The sequence below is a fragment of the Dermochelys coriacea genome, chromosome 5 (genome assembly GCF_009764565.3).
Source record: "Dermochelys coriacea isolate rDerCor1 chromosome 5, rDerCor1.pri.v4, whole genome shotgun sequence".
Classification (NCBI taxonomy): domain Eukaryota; kingdom Metazoa; phylum Chordata; order Testudines; family Dermochelyidae; genus Dermochelys; species Dermochelys coriacea.
Window position 1 is genome coordinate 52,288,368 of NC_050072.1, and position 19,146 is coordinate 52,307,513.

General features: G+C 40.5%; 1 protein-coding gene across 4 annotated transcripts in view; it reads left to right on the forward strand.

Annotated features, from left to right (window-relative positions):
• Positions 1 to 19,146, forward strand: part of MSH3 (mutS homolog 3) — a 181,965-nt gene that overhangs the window by 153,750 nt on the left and 9,069 nt on the right. Inside the window, exons 21-25 of one of the 4 annotated variants that reach the window (XM_043515155.1) lie at positions 12,189 to 12,375; positions 12,578 to 12,707; positions 16,081 to 16,255; positions 17,049 to 17,124; positions 17,524 to 18,043. In XM_043515155.1, the coding sequence (XP_043371090.1) occupies positions 12,189 to 12,375; positions 12,578 to 12,707; positions 16,081 to 16,255; positions 17,049 to 17,124; positions 17,524 to 17,682 (727 nt within the window). In that variant the 3' untranslated portion in view covers positions 17,683 to 18,043. Of the gene's footprint in view, positions 1 to 12,188; positions 12,376 to 12,577; positions 12,708 to 16,080; positions 16,256 to 17,048; positions 17,125 to 17,523; positions 18,044 to 19,146 lie in introns of those variants that run through there. The other 3 variants (XM_038403851.2, XM_038403844.2, XM_038403846.2) reach the window with 3 other exon arrangements.

Genomic DNA, 19,146 nt, shown 5'->3' on the forward strand with positions numbered 1-19,146 from the left:
CTTGGGAATATCACAGGTCCACAATACTGAACTGTAAAAAATAAAAATACAAATGAAAGACTGAAAGTTGAAACTCTTACGATATTGGACTGTACCTCCGTTCGTTTAAAATAGTTACCATGCTGTGTGTAATTCTTCAGTTAGAATATGTATATTAAGTGTATAGTAGTTCTCATGATGTGAGCATATTTTTCATAAATGGGATTTTCTTCAGTTTTATTGGAAGTCTGCTTTGAGTGCATATCATCCATGTAAACTTGCAAATGTTTATAGTTAGGTCATTCTTCATGAATAATGGAAAAATAACAAACATTCTAGCACTGTGGTGTTCAAAATACAGTAATGCATTCTGTCACAGTTAGAATAAGGATTATTTTTAATTCTATACTTTCTGTTTGTGTAAATTGTTTTTCTTGTCATGAATTTATGGATTTGAATCCACAAAGAAATTGCTTAGTGAAAATAAAGTAGCTGAATTATCAGTAGTATACAAGTGAGTTTGTTTTCTGCCATTGACTAATTAGTGCAATACTTGCTGAATTTTAGATGCTTTATCTTTTAAAATATTGCTTTATTTTTAGTAGAGGTATTGCATATTAATTTATTGACATGGCTTTTGTAATCAACTACCAACTTGATAATTGTTCATTATATATTAAAAAAATATATTCCTCACTTGAGTTTTATTTTCCAATATTTACAAGGTGTTCATCAGGATAGTCCCAAGCAGTACTCTGCAGACAAATGAAGACATTCACAACAAGGGAATACTTTTCCCTGCCTCCTCCCTGGAGCACTGTCCCAAATCTGATGGCCTAATTTTAAACTCTTAAAAATTCATGTTGACCATCAGATGTAAATATCCTAATACATGCTACCTTCCATCTCATCTTTGTGGACAAAGTAGTAAGGCTAATTCTGTTTAAATAAATGTAGCTCTCAGATATTTGACTGCAGTAGGAGAGGATGTGGAATGTTCAAGGTACTAGTTCCTAACTTTATTTCTCTGGACTGCCAGATCATTCTCTTTCTGGCAGGTGAGCTTCACTTTCTTGACAGTTAGGTTAATAATTCAGCCTTGCAGTTGGCACATCCACTGGAAATGGGAGTCTGAGTATGCATTGTTTGGTATACGGAGAGCTGTGTATTTTTCCCTTTGTTGTTTTAAGGAGGGGTGAAGTGGAAAGGCTGTAAGGATATCACGTATCTAAATGTTCACGTGGCATAATGGGAACTGAGAGATTCATGGGTTCTACATGTGGTGTACCTCATCCAGTGCATCAAATGCCCTAATAACTATATGGGTGAAGCCAGACGATCACTACGCTCTCGAATGAATTCACACAGAAAAATGCAAAAAGATAAAAACACCTATCACCTGTGGACAAATGCTTTTCAAAAAGTGATCACTTCATAGTTGACTTCAGTCCTTGTTCTCAAAGGAAGCCTGCACAACATCTTCAAAAGACGAACCTGGGAACTTGATTTATTACTTGGCTAGACTTAAAACGAAAAACCATGGACATAACAGAGAGACAGGTTTTGTGACCCTTTACAACAATTTGTAAGACACCATACTCCCTACAAGCCTCCATTGTTCTACATCTCCAAAGGTTTTGATTGGCCATTTCATTTTCAGTGATCTCAAAAACATGTGAACCCCGTATAACAATCTGTTCCACCTTCTGTTTAGCTTGGACACTCTGGTTACCTTCTCCAGACCTGAGGAGGAGCTCTGTGAAGTTCAAAAGCTTGTCCCTTCCAATGAAAGATATAACCTCACCCATCTTGTCTTCTTCACTAATTCAATTTTTTTAGTATAACTTCCTATTTTTACCTTTAGTAAATTGATTTTTGAAATGACATTTTACTCCAGGGCTGCTTTTTTGTGGGGGGGAAGGACAGGAATTGCTAGGTTACTTTAGAAGGCTATTTTATGTACACTTTTCTCAATTTCCCTCTTTTGGGTCATGGAAAGGATCTCTTTCTTTTGTCATGGCACTAGTATTAACTTTGTAAATCACATTAGTGATGTATTCAGGGTGAAGAGTACTTATTTCAATGTTAATCATTCCTGATAAATAATATTTCTGAGTGTACATTGTTAAAACTGTCCAAAGGACATAAATGATGACCTAAATCAGCAAGAAGAAACCTGGTTTGAGAAAGTCAGACTGGAGAGCCATGACAGCGTGTGGTAGGGGGGAAGGCAGGTATATTAGCCCTAGAATGTTAAAGGCCCTTTTCTATATGAGCTGAAAAGGGATTATTTCAGGTCCACTAGGGACACCTGAGTCCAGTTAAGGGCTGCCTGTCACTTAAAAAAAAAAAACCCACTCTTCTGGTAAAAGAGGAGGAGGAGAGGTGAGAGTTGCAGCAGGGCTAGTGTCAGCAGGAAGAATAGGGATGGAAGGCTGCTCTACTCTCTGTAAAGAAAATAACTAAGCTAATGGACTGTTTCGGAAAGGACTGGCACCCAGAGGCCAGCATAATGGGACAGTCCTTCAGGGAGGAGGCAGGGAAAGATTGTGTGTGTGTGTGTGTGTGTGTGTGAGAGAGAGAGAGAGAGACAAGAGTACTGGTTGGGCCTATCCTAAGGAACACCTTGTAAATATTGGAAAATAAAACCTGAGTGAGGGATAAAAACTCTCTGCAGTGGGACTGATTTACATCAGGGCCCCCGCCCGCCCCCCCATCACCAGAGGGGGAAATCCTGAGCCTGGCAAGGCAAAGGAGGTGCCTTGCCACACTGGATTTACTATGGTGCATGGAAATCCAGACCATCCTAGGAGGCATGAATATCCTTATTTGATGCTATCGTCAGTATTGTAAAGACAATCTGCAGACAGATCATTCCTCTGCAATAGGAACCAATTTCCATTTTCCTAATCTGTATTTTAGACAAATGGGCTTTTAAAGCAAATTGAATCTTGCCAACATAAAAGTGTAAAATGTTAAAGTTCAGTTGAACTGTACAGTTGGTTTAGCATTAAACTGGAAATTAAAGTGTTACTCATTACATACAAAAGGTGAACTGTCTGGAAACAAGGATTTTCCAAATGCCTTTGTTCTCACTAATCTAATTTTTCAGAGTTTCATTCAGTATTGTTTATTTGTTTTCAGTTATCAGTGAGAAAACGCATGTTAACGAGATGTGGCTGCAGCCACCCAGTTTGTGTGTAAGGGTATGTCTATGCTGTAATAAAACTCCCATGGTGGGCTTGTGTCAACTTGCTCAGGCTGTGGGGCTATAAAACTGCTCTGTAAATGTTTGAGCTCAGGCGGAGCCCAGGCTCTGAGACCCTGCAAGTGGGGAGGGTCCCAGAGGCTGGACTCCAGCCTGAGCCCGAATGTGTACACTGCAATTTTTTAGCCCTGAAGCCTGAGCCCCAGGAACCTAAGTGAGCTAACGCAGGCCAGCTGGAAGTGTCTTATTGCCATGTAAATATACCCTGAAGGTATGTCTTCACCGCAAACAAAGTATTCTTAATTTGTGTTAGATAATCCAGATTAAAATAGCAATGAGGAAATGGCCGCTTGGTTTTTAACTCCCTTTAGCAGCTCAAGTTAAACTCTGGATAGAAGTATGGGGTTAAAATTGAGCTGCTGACCTGAGTTAGAATCTGAGTAAATTTAGCTAACCTGAGTTAAGAATGCACCCCTCCCCCCTTGCAGTGAAGATACTAAGGGTTAGTCTACACTTGAAACATTATAGCTCTAACTGCACTGCTCTAGCATTTCAATATAGCCATTTACTACCGTGATGGGTGGGGTTCTTCTGTCAGCATAGTTAATCCACCTCCCCAAAAGGTGGTATTTAGGTCAGTAGGAGAATGCTTCTGTTGACCTAGCACTGTGTACACCAGGGGTTAAATCTGCTTAACTACATTGCTCAGGGATTTGGAATTTTCACACCTGTAAGAGTCATAGCTGGGTTGATTTAACTTTTGAGTGAAGACTTGGCCTAAGGGACATCATTCTCCCAGTGGACTTTCATGATCTGTTATCTGGATGGAGAGCACATAGTTAAACACTCAGTTAAACACATAGTTAGACACTGATTTAATTGGAACTATATCCTGTTGCACAACAGCTAATATATTCTGAAATATTCTTGCAATAATGCTGTTACAGTCTGTATTTTAAGATTTTTACTGTTTGGAACTTTTCACAAAAAAGTAATAACCATTGAAAAGGTCTTACATTGTATATTGAATATAGCGACATAAAGAACTTTTAATTGTACAAAAATTGCTTTATTTTGTTTGGACGTCTCTGATCTTATCTAGCAATTTCTTTCTAGCCAAACTTCATTTGCTCTGCACTGATGAATTTCTCAGCAGCACTTAAGAGGAGCTCACAATCACATTACATGTTTACACAATATAATTTAGAAAATATAACAATACTACTGGGTTTATAAATTATAAATATTTTAACAAATTCTACAGAATTGGAAGTTTAATATTAATGTGCTACTCCTGCCAACAACAACTAAATGGAGCTGGTAAGGTTCCTATTGCAATCTGGAATATTACATCCTGCTCTTCAATGCATTTCTTTTGTGTGTTCTCCTATCATTCAGCCATGGTTATCTTTCTCTGCCTCTGGCTTCGAGTAAATGCCGCTATAGATAGTCCACAGGATATCTGGATGCTTCCATTCTGGTATCACTGTTTCCCCAGTCATACTACATTTTTCTGTCTATCTAGTATATTCTACAACAGTAATGGGTGTAGTGTATATATAAAAATATAGCTGGGTGTGTTGTTTTTTTCTATTCATAAAATATAAAAATGTAGCCCATCCCATCCTGTGGGTACCCAGATAAAAATACCTAGAAACTCCTAGATTTTAATGGGGACTACTCGCAGAACTAAATATGTGCATAAGTGTTTGCAGGATCAGGGCCTGAACAAATATCTGTAACATTTCTCTTGCACGTAACCAATATAAGGATAGTAACCCAGCCAATATTTACTACTGCTCTCAACTGTACTAGAGGTATTTGGATTCTAAATAAAGAGATTAATTAAATATGTGAAAAAGAGGTATAAGATTATGGTTTCATGAACAATTTACAAGAACTAAATCAGACATTCAAAAATTAAGTCAAAACAAATGTACGTAGATCCTTCTAGAAGTTGATTCAGAGTTGAAAAAAGATTCACTAACCTAAATTTGTATTAAAATTAATAATTTAAACCACAAATATCACTGTAAATAATTTCTTTGAGAGTGTGTGGCACAAGCTGTCAGCATAGTCTGTGTGGTATGTAGATTGTAATGGATTTTTTACCTTCAGTTCTTTCGGTATGATGTCCATTTGTTTGCATTTGGAGAGGAAGATGATGTCTGTCTGTATCTGTACGAGTTTTTTCATGATGTTGACAGATTTCCACTCTATACGGCTAAATTCAGTGCCTTGCATAATGACAGGTTTCAGAGTAGCAGCCGTGTTAGTCTGTATTCGCAAAAAGAAAAGGAGTACTTGTGGCACCTTAGAGACTAACAAATTTATTAGAGCATAAGCTTTCGTGAGCTATAGCTCACTTCATCGGATGCATCCGATGAAGTGAGCAGTAGCTCACGAAAGCTTATGCTCTAATAAATTTGTTAGTCTCTAAGGTGCCACAAGTACTCCTTTTCTTTTTGCGCATACAGACTAACACGGCTGCTACTCTGAAACCTGTAAATAATTTGTAACACTATAAAAATAATCTAAATTAAGATTAATGCTTTATTTGATTTACTTTACATATCAGCATTTAGTGTTGTGAATGGTTGTCAACACAAACATTTTTGAGAGCCTTTGTTGCTAAGCATTCTTGAGATTATATTGATTGTTAATGAGCTTAAAGAATTCCAAAAGTATAATGTTCATGAACAGTTACAGAAAATTAGATCTATACTGCTTCATTGGTGACATTAATAGTTTTTTATGGCATTTTTAAACTTTATCAGGTTTTTGTTTCATCTGTTAGATTAGATTGAGGTAGATTTCAATGTTTAAGATAGTTTAAAAAACAGACTTATTTTTTAGCCATTGCTAAGAATGAGGAAAAGATAATGGCCACTTCACTTCTGCTTGGAGCTTGAGCATTTACTCAGGAAATTCTGAAAATCTTTATTTCTGTGAACATATATATTAGATGAACAAATTGCTAAATAGATTTGAGGGCTTCATGGGAACTATGTAAACAATGGTAAAGAGAATGATGGGTAGAACTGAGAATTTTGAATTGATTCTTCATAGTTAAAAATCACATACTTAAGACATATGGATGGCCAATCTAGTAAGAAAAGTCCAAATTAGAAGGAAAAATAAAAAATAACCTAAATTTCCAAATCTGGGATTAAGTATAGGAAATTCACTGTGGGGACAAAGATAGCTTAGTCAGAAAAAAGGATTCTTCTTCAAATGCTTGTCCATATATAATACATTTCAAGTTTGGTGTGTGTTTGTCCAATGCCCTTGCAATGGATTCTTTTGGTCAGTTTTTGGTCAGGACTCCCTTTGGTTAGACTAATTTAGAGTCTTGTTAGGAATGTTTATAGCGTTTCTTTTTTCCTTTGCTCTCTGTTTACCTGAGTGATACTCTTTAGTCTACTACACTTTAGGAGACAAAATCTCCGAAGATCTCCAAAATTCAAGGACTGCCTTTTGTGTGATGCCACATGAGTGGCAGTGGCTAGCTGCCCTGAGTACATACCTAGCATCTCTGATGGGTATCTGCTGAGGGCAGCTAGCACCTCCAGGCACTCACTCCGCTAATCAGAGCTAGCTCTGTTATATCTTCTCATGCCAGGAATCATGCCCCAGCTCAAAGTTAGGCATACCCATTGTCTACTTCTGGGAAATACTTTTGAGAGAGGGAAAAGAACTGCATAAGACTGAAAAAGAGAAGAGACGTATCTCTCCTTCTCCATGCCCTTCCACTTCCAAGACCTGTAGATTCTCTCAACTGACTGAGTGTAAGGGTAACCCAAGATCTAAGAAGACTTCTTGTAGTGCCCATTAAGGCACTAGCCACTGTGCTTCAGGAACTGATACTCTGTTTCCTCAGAGACTGACTGGTAGCAGCTCTGTGATGTTGAGGCTCTTGGTATAGATGACTACAGTACCAATGACCATGGTACTGACTCTTTCAAGAACATCTTGTCTGCAACCAATTCCATCGGTACCATCATTGGCAGTAGATATCACACACTTTCGACATGTGCAATGCCAAGGGTTTACTTAGCTGCTAAGGACCTCTCTGTATCCTCAGACTCAACTCTGCTGGCAGCCTTAAAAGTACCTCCACTGGTACATCATCACCTAGTACATCCTTGGTACCCACTAAATCTCACAGTCCAGGCACCAACTGGTACATCCTCTGCATGAGGAGTATTCTTTCTCCTCCTCTGAATCTGAGAATAGCAGGGAAGGTTCCCCAACAAGATACCTTGGATCAGGATATTCAGGACCTCTCACACTGGGCAGGGATTCTAGGGTTGATTCTGGTTATCAAAGATATTGGAGCCTATGAATCATAGAAGATTAGGGTTGGAAGAGACCTCAGGAGATCATCTAGTCCAACCCTCTGCTCAACTAAATTATCCTAGCCAACCCCAACTAAATCATCCCAGTCAGGGTTTTGTCAAGCTGGGCCTTAAAAACCTCTAAGGATGGAGATTGCACCGCCTCCCTAGGTAACCCATTCCAGTGCTTCACCACCCTCCTAGAGAAATAGTTTTTCCTAATATCCAAACTAGACCTCCCTCACTGCAACTTGAGACCATTGCTCCTTGTTCTGTCATCTGCCACAATTGAGAACAGCCTAGCTCCATCCTCTTTGGAACCCCCCTTCAGGTAGTTGAAGGCTACTATCAAATCCCCTCTCACTCTTCACTCCTGCAGACTAAATAAACCCAGTTCCCTTAGCCTCTCCTCATATGTCATGTGCCCCTGCCCCCAAATCATTTTCGTTGCCTTCCACTGGACTCTCTCCAATTTGTCAACATCCTTTCTGTATTGGGGGGCCCAAAACTGGACACAGTACTCCAGATGTGGCCTCACCAGTGCCGAGGGGGTGCCTGGGGAATAGGGGAGGGGAATAATCACTTCTCTCGATCTGCTGGTAACACTCCTACTAATACAGCCCAATATCCCGTAAGCCTTCTTGGCAATAAGGGCACACTGTTGACTCACATCCAGCTTCTTGTCCACTGTATCCCCAGGTCCTTTTCTGCAGAACTACTGCTTAGCCAGTTGGTCCTCAGCCTGTAGCAGTGCATGGGATTCTTCCGTCCTAAATGCAGGACTCTGCACTTGTCCTTGTTGAACCTCATCAGATTTCTTTTGGCCCAATCCTCCAATTTGTCTAGGTCACTCTGAACCCTATCCCTACCTTCCAGTGTATCTACCTCTCCCCCCAGCTTAGTGTGATCTGCAAATTTGCTGACTGTGTAATCCATCCCATCATCCAGATCATTAATGAAGATGTTAAACAAAACCGGCTCCAGGACTGGCCCCTGGGGCAATGCGCTTGATACCGGCTGCGAACTAGACATCCAGCTGTTGATCAATACCCCTTGATCCTGATTATCTAGCCAGCTTTTTATCCACCTTATAGTCCATTTATCCAATCCATACTTTTTACTTGCTGGCAAGAGTGGGAGACTGTATCAAAAGCTTTGCTAAAGTCAAGTTATATCACATCCACCACTTTCCCCGTATCCACAGAGCCAGTTATCTCATCATAGAAGGCAATCGGGTTGGTCAGGCATGACTTGCCCTTGGTGAATGCATGTTGACTGTTCCTGATCATCTTCCTCTCCTCCAAGTGCTTCAAAATGGATTCCTTGAGGACCTGCTCCATGATTTTTCCAGGAACTGAGGTGAGGCTATAGTTCCCGGGATTCTCCTTCATCCCTTTTTTAAAGATGGGCAGTATATTTGCCTTTTTTTCAATCGTCCGGGATCTCCCCCAATCACCACGAGTTTTCAAAGATAATGGCCAATGGCTCTGCAATCCCATCAGCTAACTGCCTCAGCTCCCTCGGATACATTGCATCCAGCCCCATGGACCTGTGTATGTCCAGCTTTTCTAAATAGTCATTAACCAATTATTTCATCACTCACCTCCTCCCCATACTGTGCTGCCTAGTGCACAGTGGTCTGTGAAGACCAAGGCAAAAAAAAAAAAAAAAGCACTGAGTACTTCAGCTTTTTTCACATCATCTGTCACTAGGGTGCCTCCCCCATTCAGTAAGGGTCCCCCACTTTCCCCGACCTTCCTCTTGTTGCTAGCATACCTGTAGAAACCCTTCTTGTTACGATTCACATCTCTTGCTAGTTGCAACTCCAGTTGTGCTTTGGCCTTCCTGCTTACACCCCTGCATGCTTGAGCAATATCTTTATACTCCTCCCTAGTCATCTGTCCAAGTTTCCACTTTTTGTAAGCTTCCTTTTTGTGTTTAAGCTCACCGAAGATTTCTCTGTTAAGCCAAGCTGGTTGCCTACCATGTTTGCTATTCTTTCTGCACATCGGGATGGTTTGTTCCTGCACCCTCAATAAGGCTTCTTTAAAATACAGCCAGCTCTCCTGGACTCCTTTCTCCCTCATATTAGCCTCCCAGGGGATCCTGCCCAACAGTTCACTGAGGGAGTCAAAGTCTGCTTTTCTGAAGTCCAGGGTCTGTGTTCTGTGCTCTCCTTTCTTCCTTTTTGTCAGGATCTTGAACTCGACCATCTCATGGTCACTGCTGCCCAGATTGCCACTCACTTTTACTTCTATGAAGGGATACAGATCCTTGGTACCCTCTCCATTAGCCATGAGCCCCCTATGCTTATCTACATCTTAGACAGTCTTGGCCTTTAGGGGGCATTCCTTATGCTCGGAACTACTTCAGTATTGCACTTCAGTCCCAAATCACTCACCTCAAAGAAACCTCAAGTTCACTAGTGATATTGGATGAACTGAAGAGAGGAACTAGCACACATGAAGGAATCGCTATTGCTTATGCTATACTTGAACATTTTATTAGAGATGTAAGTGTTTAATTTGTCATACATTTTTAAATGCATTTGTTTCTATATTAAAGGGGAACTCTGAATGTTACGCTAAGCATATCTGCAAGGATTTTTTCCCCTCTGTGTGTGTGTGTGTGTGTGTATGTGTATGTATGTGTGTGTGTGCGCGCGCGCAGCCAGATATCACCAACACATGATCAGATGAGGGATCGCAAGCAGAACTGTAAAGCATTTCAAGACATTGAGTCATATCTCCCCTAAAAATTCCTGTCAAGTCCTGTCAAGACAAACCTGAAAAGCTCCTTGATATTCTCCGTGCCTCTATGTCAGGTCATTATCTCTCCCAATACATGAAGATCTATTAGACCCTCCCAACCACTGTGGCAAACCCCTGCCTCATTGGCCCCAACATCTTAGAGAAAAGACTGCTGCTCTGTCAAGAATTCGAACAGTTTTACACTGATCCCACACCAGGCTCGCTGGTAGTGGCAGCTGCCAATGAGAAGACTCACTAGGGCAAGGAAGGTCAGAATCTAAAGAGAAAGAGACCAGGAAGCTGGATTTGTTTTGCAGGAAAAGCCATTCCTCCTGTAGTTTGCATATGTGATGCCTCTTTTCATACCTCAGTCCACCCAGCCCACAGAAGGTGTCTAAGTTTCGTAGTGGGGGGCTGCCATTACCACTATAGAGTACTGCCATTCAGCCTGTTCACAGCTGTGTTCACAAAGTTCCATGCAGTAGTGGCAGCTAACCTCAGGAAACTGGGAATCCAAGTGTTCCTATTCTGACATGACTGACTGATTTGTGGAAAGTCTTGCCAATAGGTAGCAGACTTCATCCAGCAGATTCTGCTTCTGTTCATCCAATTAAGTGTGAAAATAAACAAAGACAAGTTAATACTGACCCTGACTCACAAAAGAGTTCATTGTGGCCATTCTGGTATGTTTGCTTACAAGTGAGCATTTCTGAAACTAATGTGTGGCAGGATAGAGAGACATCAATTTATGTTAGCTAATGGGAGACTGCTCTTGAATCCCCTACAATGTTTGCTAAATTTTTTTTCTCCTAATGATTTTAAGGATGTCGGCAAGATTGCTTCTTTAACTGAGACAAACTACTACATTAATTCCCATTCTCCAAATATTACTGTTTGTAAGACCAAACTATAATGATTGTCCAGAGGTCTCTTCAGATTGAAACACTGCTTGGGTGCACAAATTCCAGAGACCATGAGTTGATTCTGCACCTAAATTTGGGAATGCCAGTACCTGCCACTGTCAGCTATGCCTTGATTCCTCTTCTGTTCTGAATATTAAGTTCTGTTACAAAGACTAGATTTCCCCACCATAAATGAGCACCCAGACACTTTGTTTAATGAAGTCTTCCCCCTTGCCTGGAATGTGACATTTATTTGATTCAGTTAGAAGAACAGAATAAACAAAAAACCAAAAAGTACCACTAGGATCTCTCTACTTCAGGTCCTAGCTCTGCTGCCTCTGTTTGACATTAATAAAGGTGCTTACAAGAAAGAGAAACAAACTATCCAAAGCATAGAAGAATCATTCTTCATTAGTTTATCTTCACTAGAGACTACTGTGGGCTAGCAGGTCTCTTAAGTTCCCGGGGCTTTTCAAGAGATATTAAGCAGGTTATGCTCTTCCAGCAGGATTTGTTGTCAAAATAACAAGGACCACATGCCAAGTAAACTCACTTGTTTAAACCTCTGCTGGTTTTATAGAACTCCTGAAGCAGATACAGATAATGGGTTTACTTGCCTTCAAGCAAGACAGATTACTGGTGACCTGGAAAGGTTCTTCCCTAGAATCCTGCAGAGTCAGTACATCCCATCACTTTAGGGCACATTCGTTACTTATGTATCCTTATGCTACAGGATGTTTCTTTTGTTTATAATGTCTTTGCTTTTGCATCTGTGTATTGTAACTTTTTAAAAAGAGGTTTAGAATTGTATAAGATGGACTTTGTGTGTTTACAGATGTTGAATAGTAATTCAAGCCATATGTCTATGTCCTTGGAACAACAACAAAACAAGTTTTTAGGAAGCTGATTTGATTTTCAAAAGTATTGAATTTTTTATGTTTGTTTTCCAAAGCACAGGGTGTTTTGATTTGAATGTAATAAATTAAACAAACTACCTTGTTTTCTTTTGCAGAATGGGTGCTGCAGACAACATATACAAGGGTCAGAGTACTTTCATGGAGGAACTAACAGATACAGCAGAGATAATAAGAAAAGCAACCTCAAGTTCACTAGTAATATTGGATGAACTGGGGAGAGGAACTAGCACACATGATGGAATCGCTATTGCTTATGCTACACTTGAACATTTTATTAGAGATGTAAGTGTTTAATCTGTCATACACTTTTAAATGTATTTGTATCTGTATTAACTATGCTAAGCAGGTCTGAAAGATTATTTTTTCCTTTGTGGAGCAATGTGCATATGTTCAGCTTCACAGCGTGAAGAAATATGGAAGAGAGGATACCAGTACTAAATATCTGTTTAAAAAAATATTCATACATGTGTATCTTTTGTTGTAGGTAGAATCACTGACACTGTTTGTCACTCACTACCCCTCAATATGTGATCTAGAAAAGATATACCCAGAGCAGGTTGGAAACTACCACATGGCCTTCCTGGTGAATGAAGAAGAAAGTGAACAACAAAAAGGTACCGTATGAAATTGTCTGAGGTTATTAGTATTACAGATATAAAGATATAGGTTGAGATTTGGGGATTTAAACACAAATATAAGGAAGATGTATGTCTAAATCCACTAGACTACTTTAAGAATCTCAATCTATATCTAAAATCTCTTGTTTGCTTAAAAACTGAAAAAATGTATTTCTTTGTTTCCTGATTAATTAGCCTTAGGATATATTGTTGTTTATTTAAACTGTAAATACATCAGAACAGGGACTTTTTGTCTCCTTATTTATATACACCGTACCTAGTAAACTTTGAACACCAGATTTTAAAATATTATGTATTAATGTACATGATATTCTCAAGCTAACTGGTTTACAAAGTGTGCTCAAATAATTGTAATTACTTCAAAAACTTGCACTGGCATATATGCACATAACTCATTTCTTTCAGTGGGAGCCATCAACCAACATATAACGGGTAGAATTTGACCTTAGTTTTATGTTTTATTTAAATGATAGGAAACAAGGACATACACATTTTGAACACTGATTGTTTAAAGACATGCTCTAATTGACTGACTTTTTTATGATGTAATACTTTCGCTGGCATTCCTAATGAAGGGCATCACCTGCCTGATCATCAAACTAACTCACTCACAAAAAATCAATATTTAAATGTTATGGTCTGGTTATCAGGCTGATGCGATAGTCTCATTATGTTAATGAGATGAGAAGGAAATTAATATTAAATTTTTCCTCTTCTTACCTTTCTAGATAGCCGTGTTAGTTGGTCTGAGCATGCACCCTGACTGTATTTTCATGCTCTGTCTCCTGAGGACATATAAGGAGCGCAGTTCTCTCTCTCTTCCCCCTCCCCGCACACCCCCACTACCATAGGCTGTAAGCAGGAGCTCCACGGTGTCGATCACTACCCTTATCTCTTTCTTTTGTTTGTTATCTTCAGGTTTGAATAACTTCAACAGAGTTAGACTTTTTGGTATATTTTGCAAAGTTTTCACTTGGCTTAGCCTCTATTTTATGCTCTGTTAAATCTCTCCTGCTTTGTTGCTGGGCCCCCTTTTTTGTCATGTTTTGGGATAGCAGAGGCCAATTCCACAGGCTTGAAACCATGGCACTGAGATCAAAACAGCACTCAAAGACTGAATCAACCTGAGCTTCACCACTGAGAGCACCTCACTCTTTTCCAAAGAAAAGAGGAATGATTGAATGGCAATGATTGGGGGTCTCTTTTTCTTGTCTGTTCTCAACACCATGCCTGAATAAGTTGGTATGTGCTGGGGATCTCCACAGTGACAGAGGAAGGGAATCATCATGGTTGCAATAGCCATGATGACTCTTGTGCTCCCACCAGAGCCTTGGGAAGACAGCCCTTATCTGTAACTTCGAACTGTAATTGCAGCTCCACCATCCCCACCCTCTACTCTTCCTTAAATCAAGCCCAGGCACCTATCTCACTGGTGTCCAGAGAGCCTTTTGGTGTGCTGGGTGTGCAGAGCTCCAGCGTGCACAGGTTCTGGCACTTTCTCCACTCCTCCATGTCTGTTCAGGAATATTGGAGAGACAGGATATTATGGTTCTGGAGAACTAGTTAGTTTTATGTATTTAAACTGTACACTAAGGGTATGTCTATCCTGCTCACTACTTGCGGCAGCATGCAAAGTACATACACTGCACACCCCACTAACACAGCTATATATAACCGTGTAGCCAGTAAGGCGCTACCTAGGTGGATAGAGTAAAGATGCATATGAACCTTTAGGGTACATATTGTACACCACTGTATATGTGGCCGAGCATTGCCGCCTCCTGTCTATACTGCTATTTTTAGCAGTGCAGAGTCCCACTGCTTCACCCTACTTGAGGCTTTCCCTGCCACAGGGAGCTGCTAGAGCCTTTTTCAGGGCTTGTCTACACTTACCAGAGGATCGACACTGCGGCAATCAATGCATCGGCGGTCAATTTAGCGGGTCTAGAGAAGACCTGCTAAATTGACCATCAATCGCTCTCCCATCAACTCCTGTACTCCACTTGATAGAGATCACCCCGCCGTAAGCAGAGCTAAGCTATGTCGATTTGAGTTACGCTAGTCATGTAACTCAAATTGCGTAGCTTAGATAAACTTTTCCCTTTAGTGTAGACAAGGTCTCAGCCACAGAAAAAGGACTCTCGCAATGAGGAGAGGCTCTGGCAGGGTGAAGGCAGAAGAAAAAGACTCTGGTAGCTCCCTGCCACTGGAGCCTTTCCCAAATGCATTCTCCCACCACAGCCTTTCACTGAGGTGTGTAGAGCAAGGGTGGGCAAACTTTTTGGCCTGAGGACCACATCGGGGTTGCAAAACTGTATGGAGGGCCAGGTAGGGAAGGCTGTGCCTCCCCAAACAGCCTAGCCCCCACCCCCTATCTATCCCTTCCCACTTACTGCCTCCTGACTGCCCCCCTCAAAGTCCCCAATCCCCTGTTCCTTGTCCCCTGACTGCCCCCTCCCAGGAACCCCACCCTTAACTTCCCCCCTCCGGGACCCTACCCCCTGTCCCCTGACTGTCCTGACCCCTTTCCACACTCCTGCCCCCTGACAGGCCCCGCGGGACTCCCACGCCTATCCAACCCCCCCATTCCTCGTCCCCGACCGCTCTCCCCCCCCCGAACCTCCACCCCATCCAACCGCCCCCTGCTTCCTGTCCCCTGACTGCCCCCCAGGACTCCCTGACCCTTATCCAACCCCTCCCTGCCCCCTTACCATGCTGCTCAGAGCAGCAGGAGCTCGCAGCTCTGCTGCCCAGCTGGAGCCAGTCACACTGGCACGCTGCCTAGGCCAGAGCACTGGCGACGTGGCAAGCTGAGGCTGTGGGGGAGGGAGGACAGCGGGGGAGGGGCCGGGGGCTAGCCTCCCCGGCTGGGAGCTCAAGGGTCTGGCAGGACTGTCCCGCACGCTGTAGTTTTCCCACCTCTGGTATAGAGATATACCACAGAAAGATGAAGCCCGCTTTTCATTGTGATGCCTACTTGCACATATCCTACATGTCGCCAGCAATGGTGTCTAGTGTAAACGTAGCCTAAATTAGTGTCGGTAACCTTGCCAGCCTTACAAAGAGATAGGGCCCAGTTCGGTAGGTGCTCCACACACACAACTTCTCAATGATCAGGCCCCAAATGAGAATTAAGCTATTGGAAAGGGGCTATGCAAAGTACACTAGCGAGCTAGGAAACATTTTGGCACTTGAGATAATCCATCTTTTTTGGCTTAATGTTCCTCATAGGGTATGGTTAAGGAAGATGCATGAATTGTATGGATAAAATGTTGTTGTTCTGTCAACTTAATCTGCAGGACTTCGAGTTTTGTTGATACAATAGTGATTTTTTTTTCTTATTCTCTAGGAACTGAAGATGAAGAGAATCCTGAATTTATTACTTTTCTTTATCAAATAACTAGAGGAGTTGCTGCAAGGAGTTATGGACTAAATGTTGCTAAATTAGCAGATGTTCCTGAAGAAATCTTAAAGAAGGCAGCTCACAAATCAAAGGAGCTTGAGGGATTAGTGAATATGAAAAGGTCAGAATAATTGTGAGGCATTCTTCTGTTTGTAATGAAACCTTCAGATGTGACTAGGGGAGCTTTTCCCAGTAAATGGGGTATCAAGAAGAGCAGTAAGAGTTATACCAGACACACTTAAATACTTAATTAATATAAAATGAAAACAGCTCCTGAAAAAGTGTATGAAATCATGCTATCTTTTTTAGTCAAAGCTTTCTAAATTAAATAATTGAAATTAGTTTTATATTTAGTCAAAGGCTTATGTGGTATGTATGTTTGGGTTTTTTTTAAATATGAAATAGTGTAGGCAGAAACAATTTTGAATCTTTTACAACAACTTTTAGTGAGCTAATTTGTTCCTCTAAAACTTATTTTTACTTTTCTTCAGGAAGAAAATAAATATAAATGTAATGTCTATTTACATAATTTTTATGTCTGTTTACATAATTCTTAATAGGTACTAAAAAGATTAGTTGATGTCTTAAAATGCTTAGCCCAGATATTTTTAATTTAGAAAATAATTTCAACTTATTTACTTAAGACTTGAGTTGCTAGCTATTTATAAAAATAGAGAAGGACCTGGAGAGCTTTGTTTCTGATTTAATTAAGAGTATATCTTTGTATTAGCTTTGATAAACTTCAAAACTTTACATTTTCTGGAAATTTAGGGATTTTAATGTTTTTACTGATATTGAACTTCAGATATGTGCTTGTACATATACTGTTCATTATGTACGTGTCGTAGGATGACACTGACCCTTTAAGAAGGAAGAAGCCAGTACCTGTGATTAATCATCTGCTTCCCAATTAGGCTTAAGAGAAGGCATCTGGGCCATATAAATGGGAAGAGACTGAGACAGTGGAGGAGTTGGTCAGGTGAAGGACAGGTGAGAACTGCATGGGAGTGAGATATTGGCAGGTGAGAGCTACCAGAGCCCAGGAGACTAGGAGGTTCCTGAAGGAAACTGTACATCAGTGATACTCAGACTGAGGCTTGAGAGCCGAAGTGGCTCTTTAATGTGTCTCCTGTAACTCTTTGATATATCTTTAATATAGATATTAAAACACTGTGTGATTTAATTATTAACCAGCCAATTACTATGTTGTTAACCAATTGTAGTTGATAAAATATAATACTTGGTCAGTCATTTTGCTGTGAAAATTTTATAGAGAGAGTAAATGTAACAATGAATTCGCACTACTGTGGCTCTTTTGGGTAATGTTGATCACTAATTTGGCTCCTGAACCACTGAGGTCTGAGTATCTCTGCTGTACATGGTTCCTAGGGGATGGCTGAAGGCAGGAGAGCAGCAAGAGAGGTTTGCTGGCTGACTTCCTCAAGCCCAAAGAGCCAGGGCTGGAGAGGGCTGAAGGCCATGGGGAACTGCAAAGCGGCTTACACATTGATGTCTTCATGCTTGAGAAGGGCCCTAGGAGAACGGTGAGGATGATCTTCCAGCAGAGGGTCTGTGGAGGTTCCCACTGGGAAGAGTGGGGTTATACTCAAGTTGGAAGGGCTGGGATGGCTATCCTGGGAGAGAGACAGAAAAGGACTGATAAGAAGCCCAGGTGTATCAGAAGATGCTAGAATTTGGTATGTGCTATGTAGATGGACAAGAAAATGTGTGATTTTTAAGGACTATCTGCAGGGGGGTGATAAATGGAGTATGTTTGGGGTCTTTTGTTATCAACTGTTTTGCACTATTTTGGTAATACCACTGGTTCTAGAGTAGGGTGTGACTGAGGCAAGAAGTCTGACATGGAGTTACTGTGGCCTCTCAAGCAGGGAAACTGAGAAAGGCATACTGTTTCTGCCATAGTCTGCCACTACAGGGTGCTCCAGTCGGGACTGATTTATACAATTGGTGAGGGATGATTCTCCAGTCTATTAACTAGCATAACTTCTTATCGACCTTACAACATTTTAACAACTGTATGTAAACAGGTTAGTCAAAAGTACAGACAGGTACTGTAAATACTTATTTCTACATCTGATTTAAAGACTCATAAAATGTTGACGTCTTCTGTTTGTTGTTGGTTACATAATAGATCTGCACTGTAAAATGACTACTTCTAACTTTAATGATTTTTTTCTGAGTCTCATCTGAAATGTCAAATCAAACCAGCTCTTAGCAATGTAATATAGATCAAGCTCTTTCTGATTATCATAAATCATATAGGCAGAAGGATTTCCAGGTCAAATTTTTAGGTCCTAATTATTTTGGGGTACAAAAAATTCCTTTGAAGCTAAGCAGTCTAAAGAGCTTAAAGCCAATTCTTATCCTTTCATGTTTTAAGACCAGAATAATAAAACCTTAATATCCACATAGAGGATATATAGAGAGTTGAAGAAAAATTATGCAGTAATTTACACTTGTCAGTATTATATGGTCCATAATTCAAAAGTAAAACCTCAAGTTACTCATAAATGTCTTAATTCTATCATCTGCTGTGTGAGGTTCTAAAGTCATTTAAAAATTACTCTGCAAAGAGAAGACAATTTAAACTAGCTAAGGCAGTGTTATAACCTAATCTTAGTTGAGTAGGTATTAATTCTGGCTTGACTGAGTTTTCCAGTTCTTATAATTAAGCTTCCATAGTCATTCTTTTAAGATAGCTTTTTATATGTAGTTTTTTAGACAGAGAGAAAATCGTGGTAGGCTCTTTCTGAGAGGCAATGTGGCTAAGTAGATGGGAATTGAATTCCCATATTAGAGATCAGGGTTCTGCTCAAAGCTTCTGAAAACTTTCCTTGTGGTATGAGGTTTTGCTTAGTAAGAATTGTGAAGGGTACAGAATTGGCAACAGTAATCAGTAGAAGTGATTCTTGAACTCAGAGCCTCCTGCTTTCTGATGCAATGCCCATCTCCCTAAGCCAAGAAGTATTTAAATGAGCAGCAACATCCAGA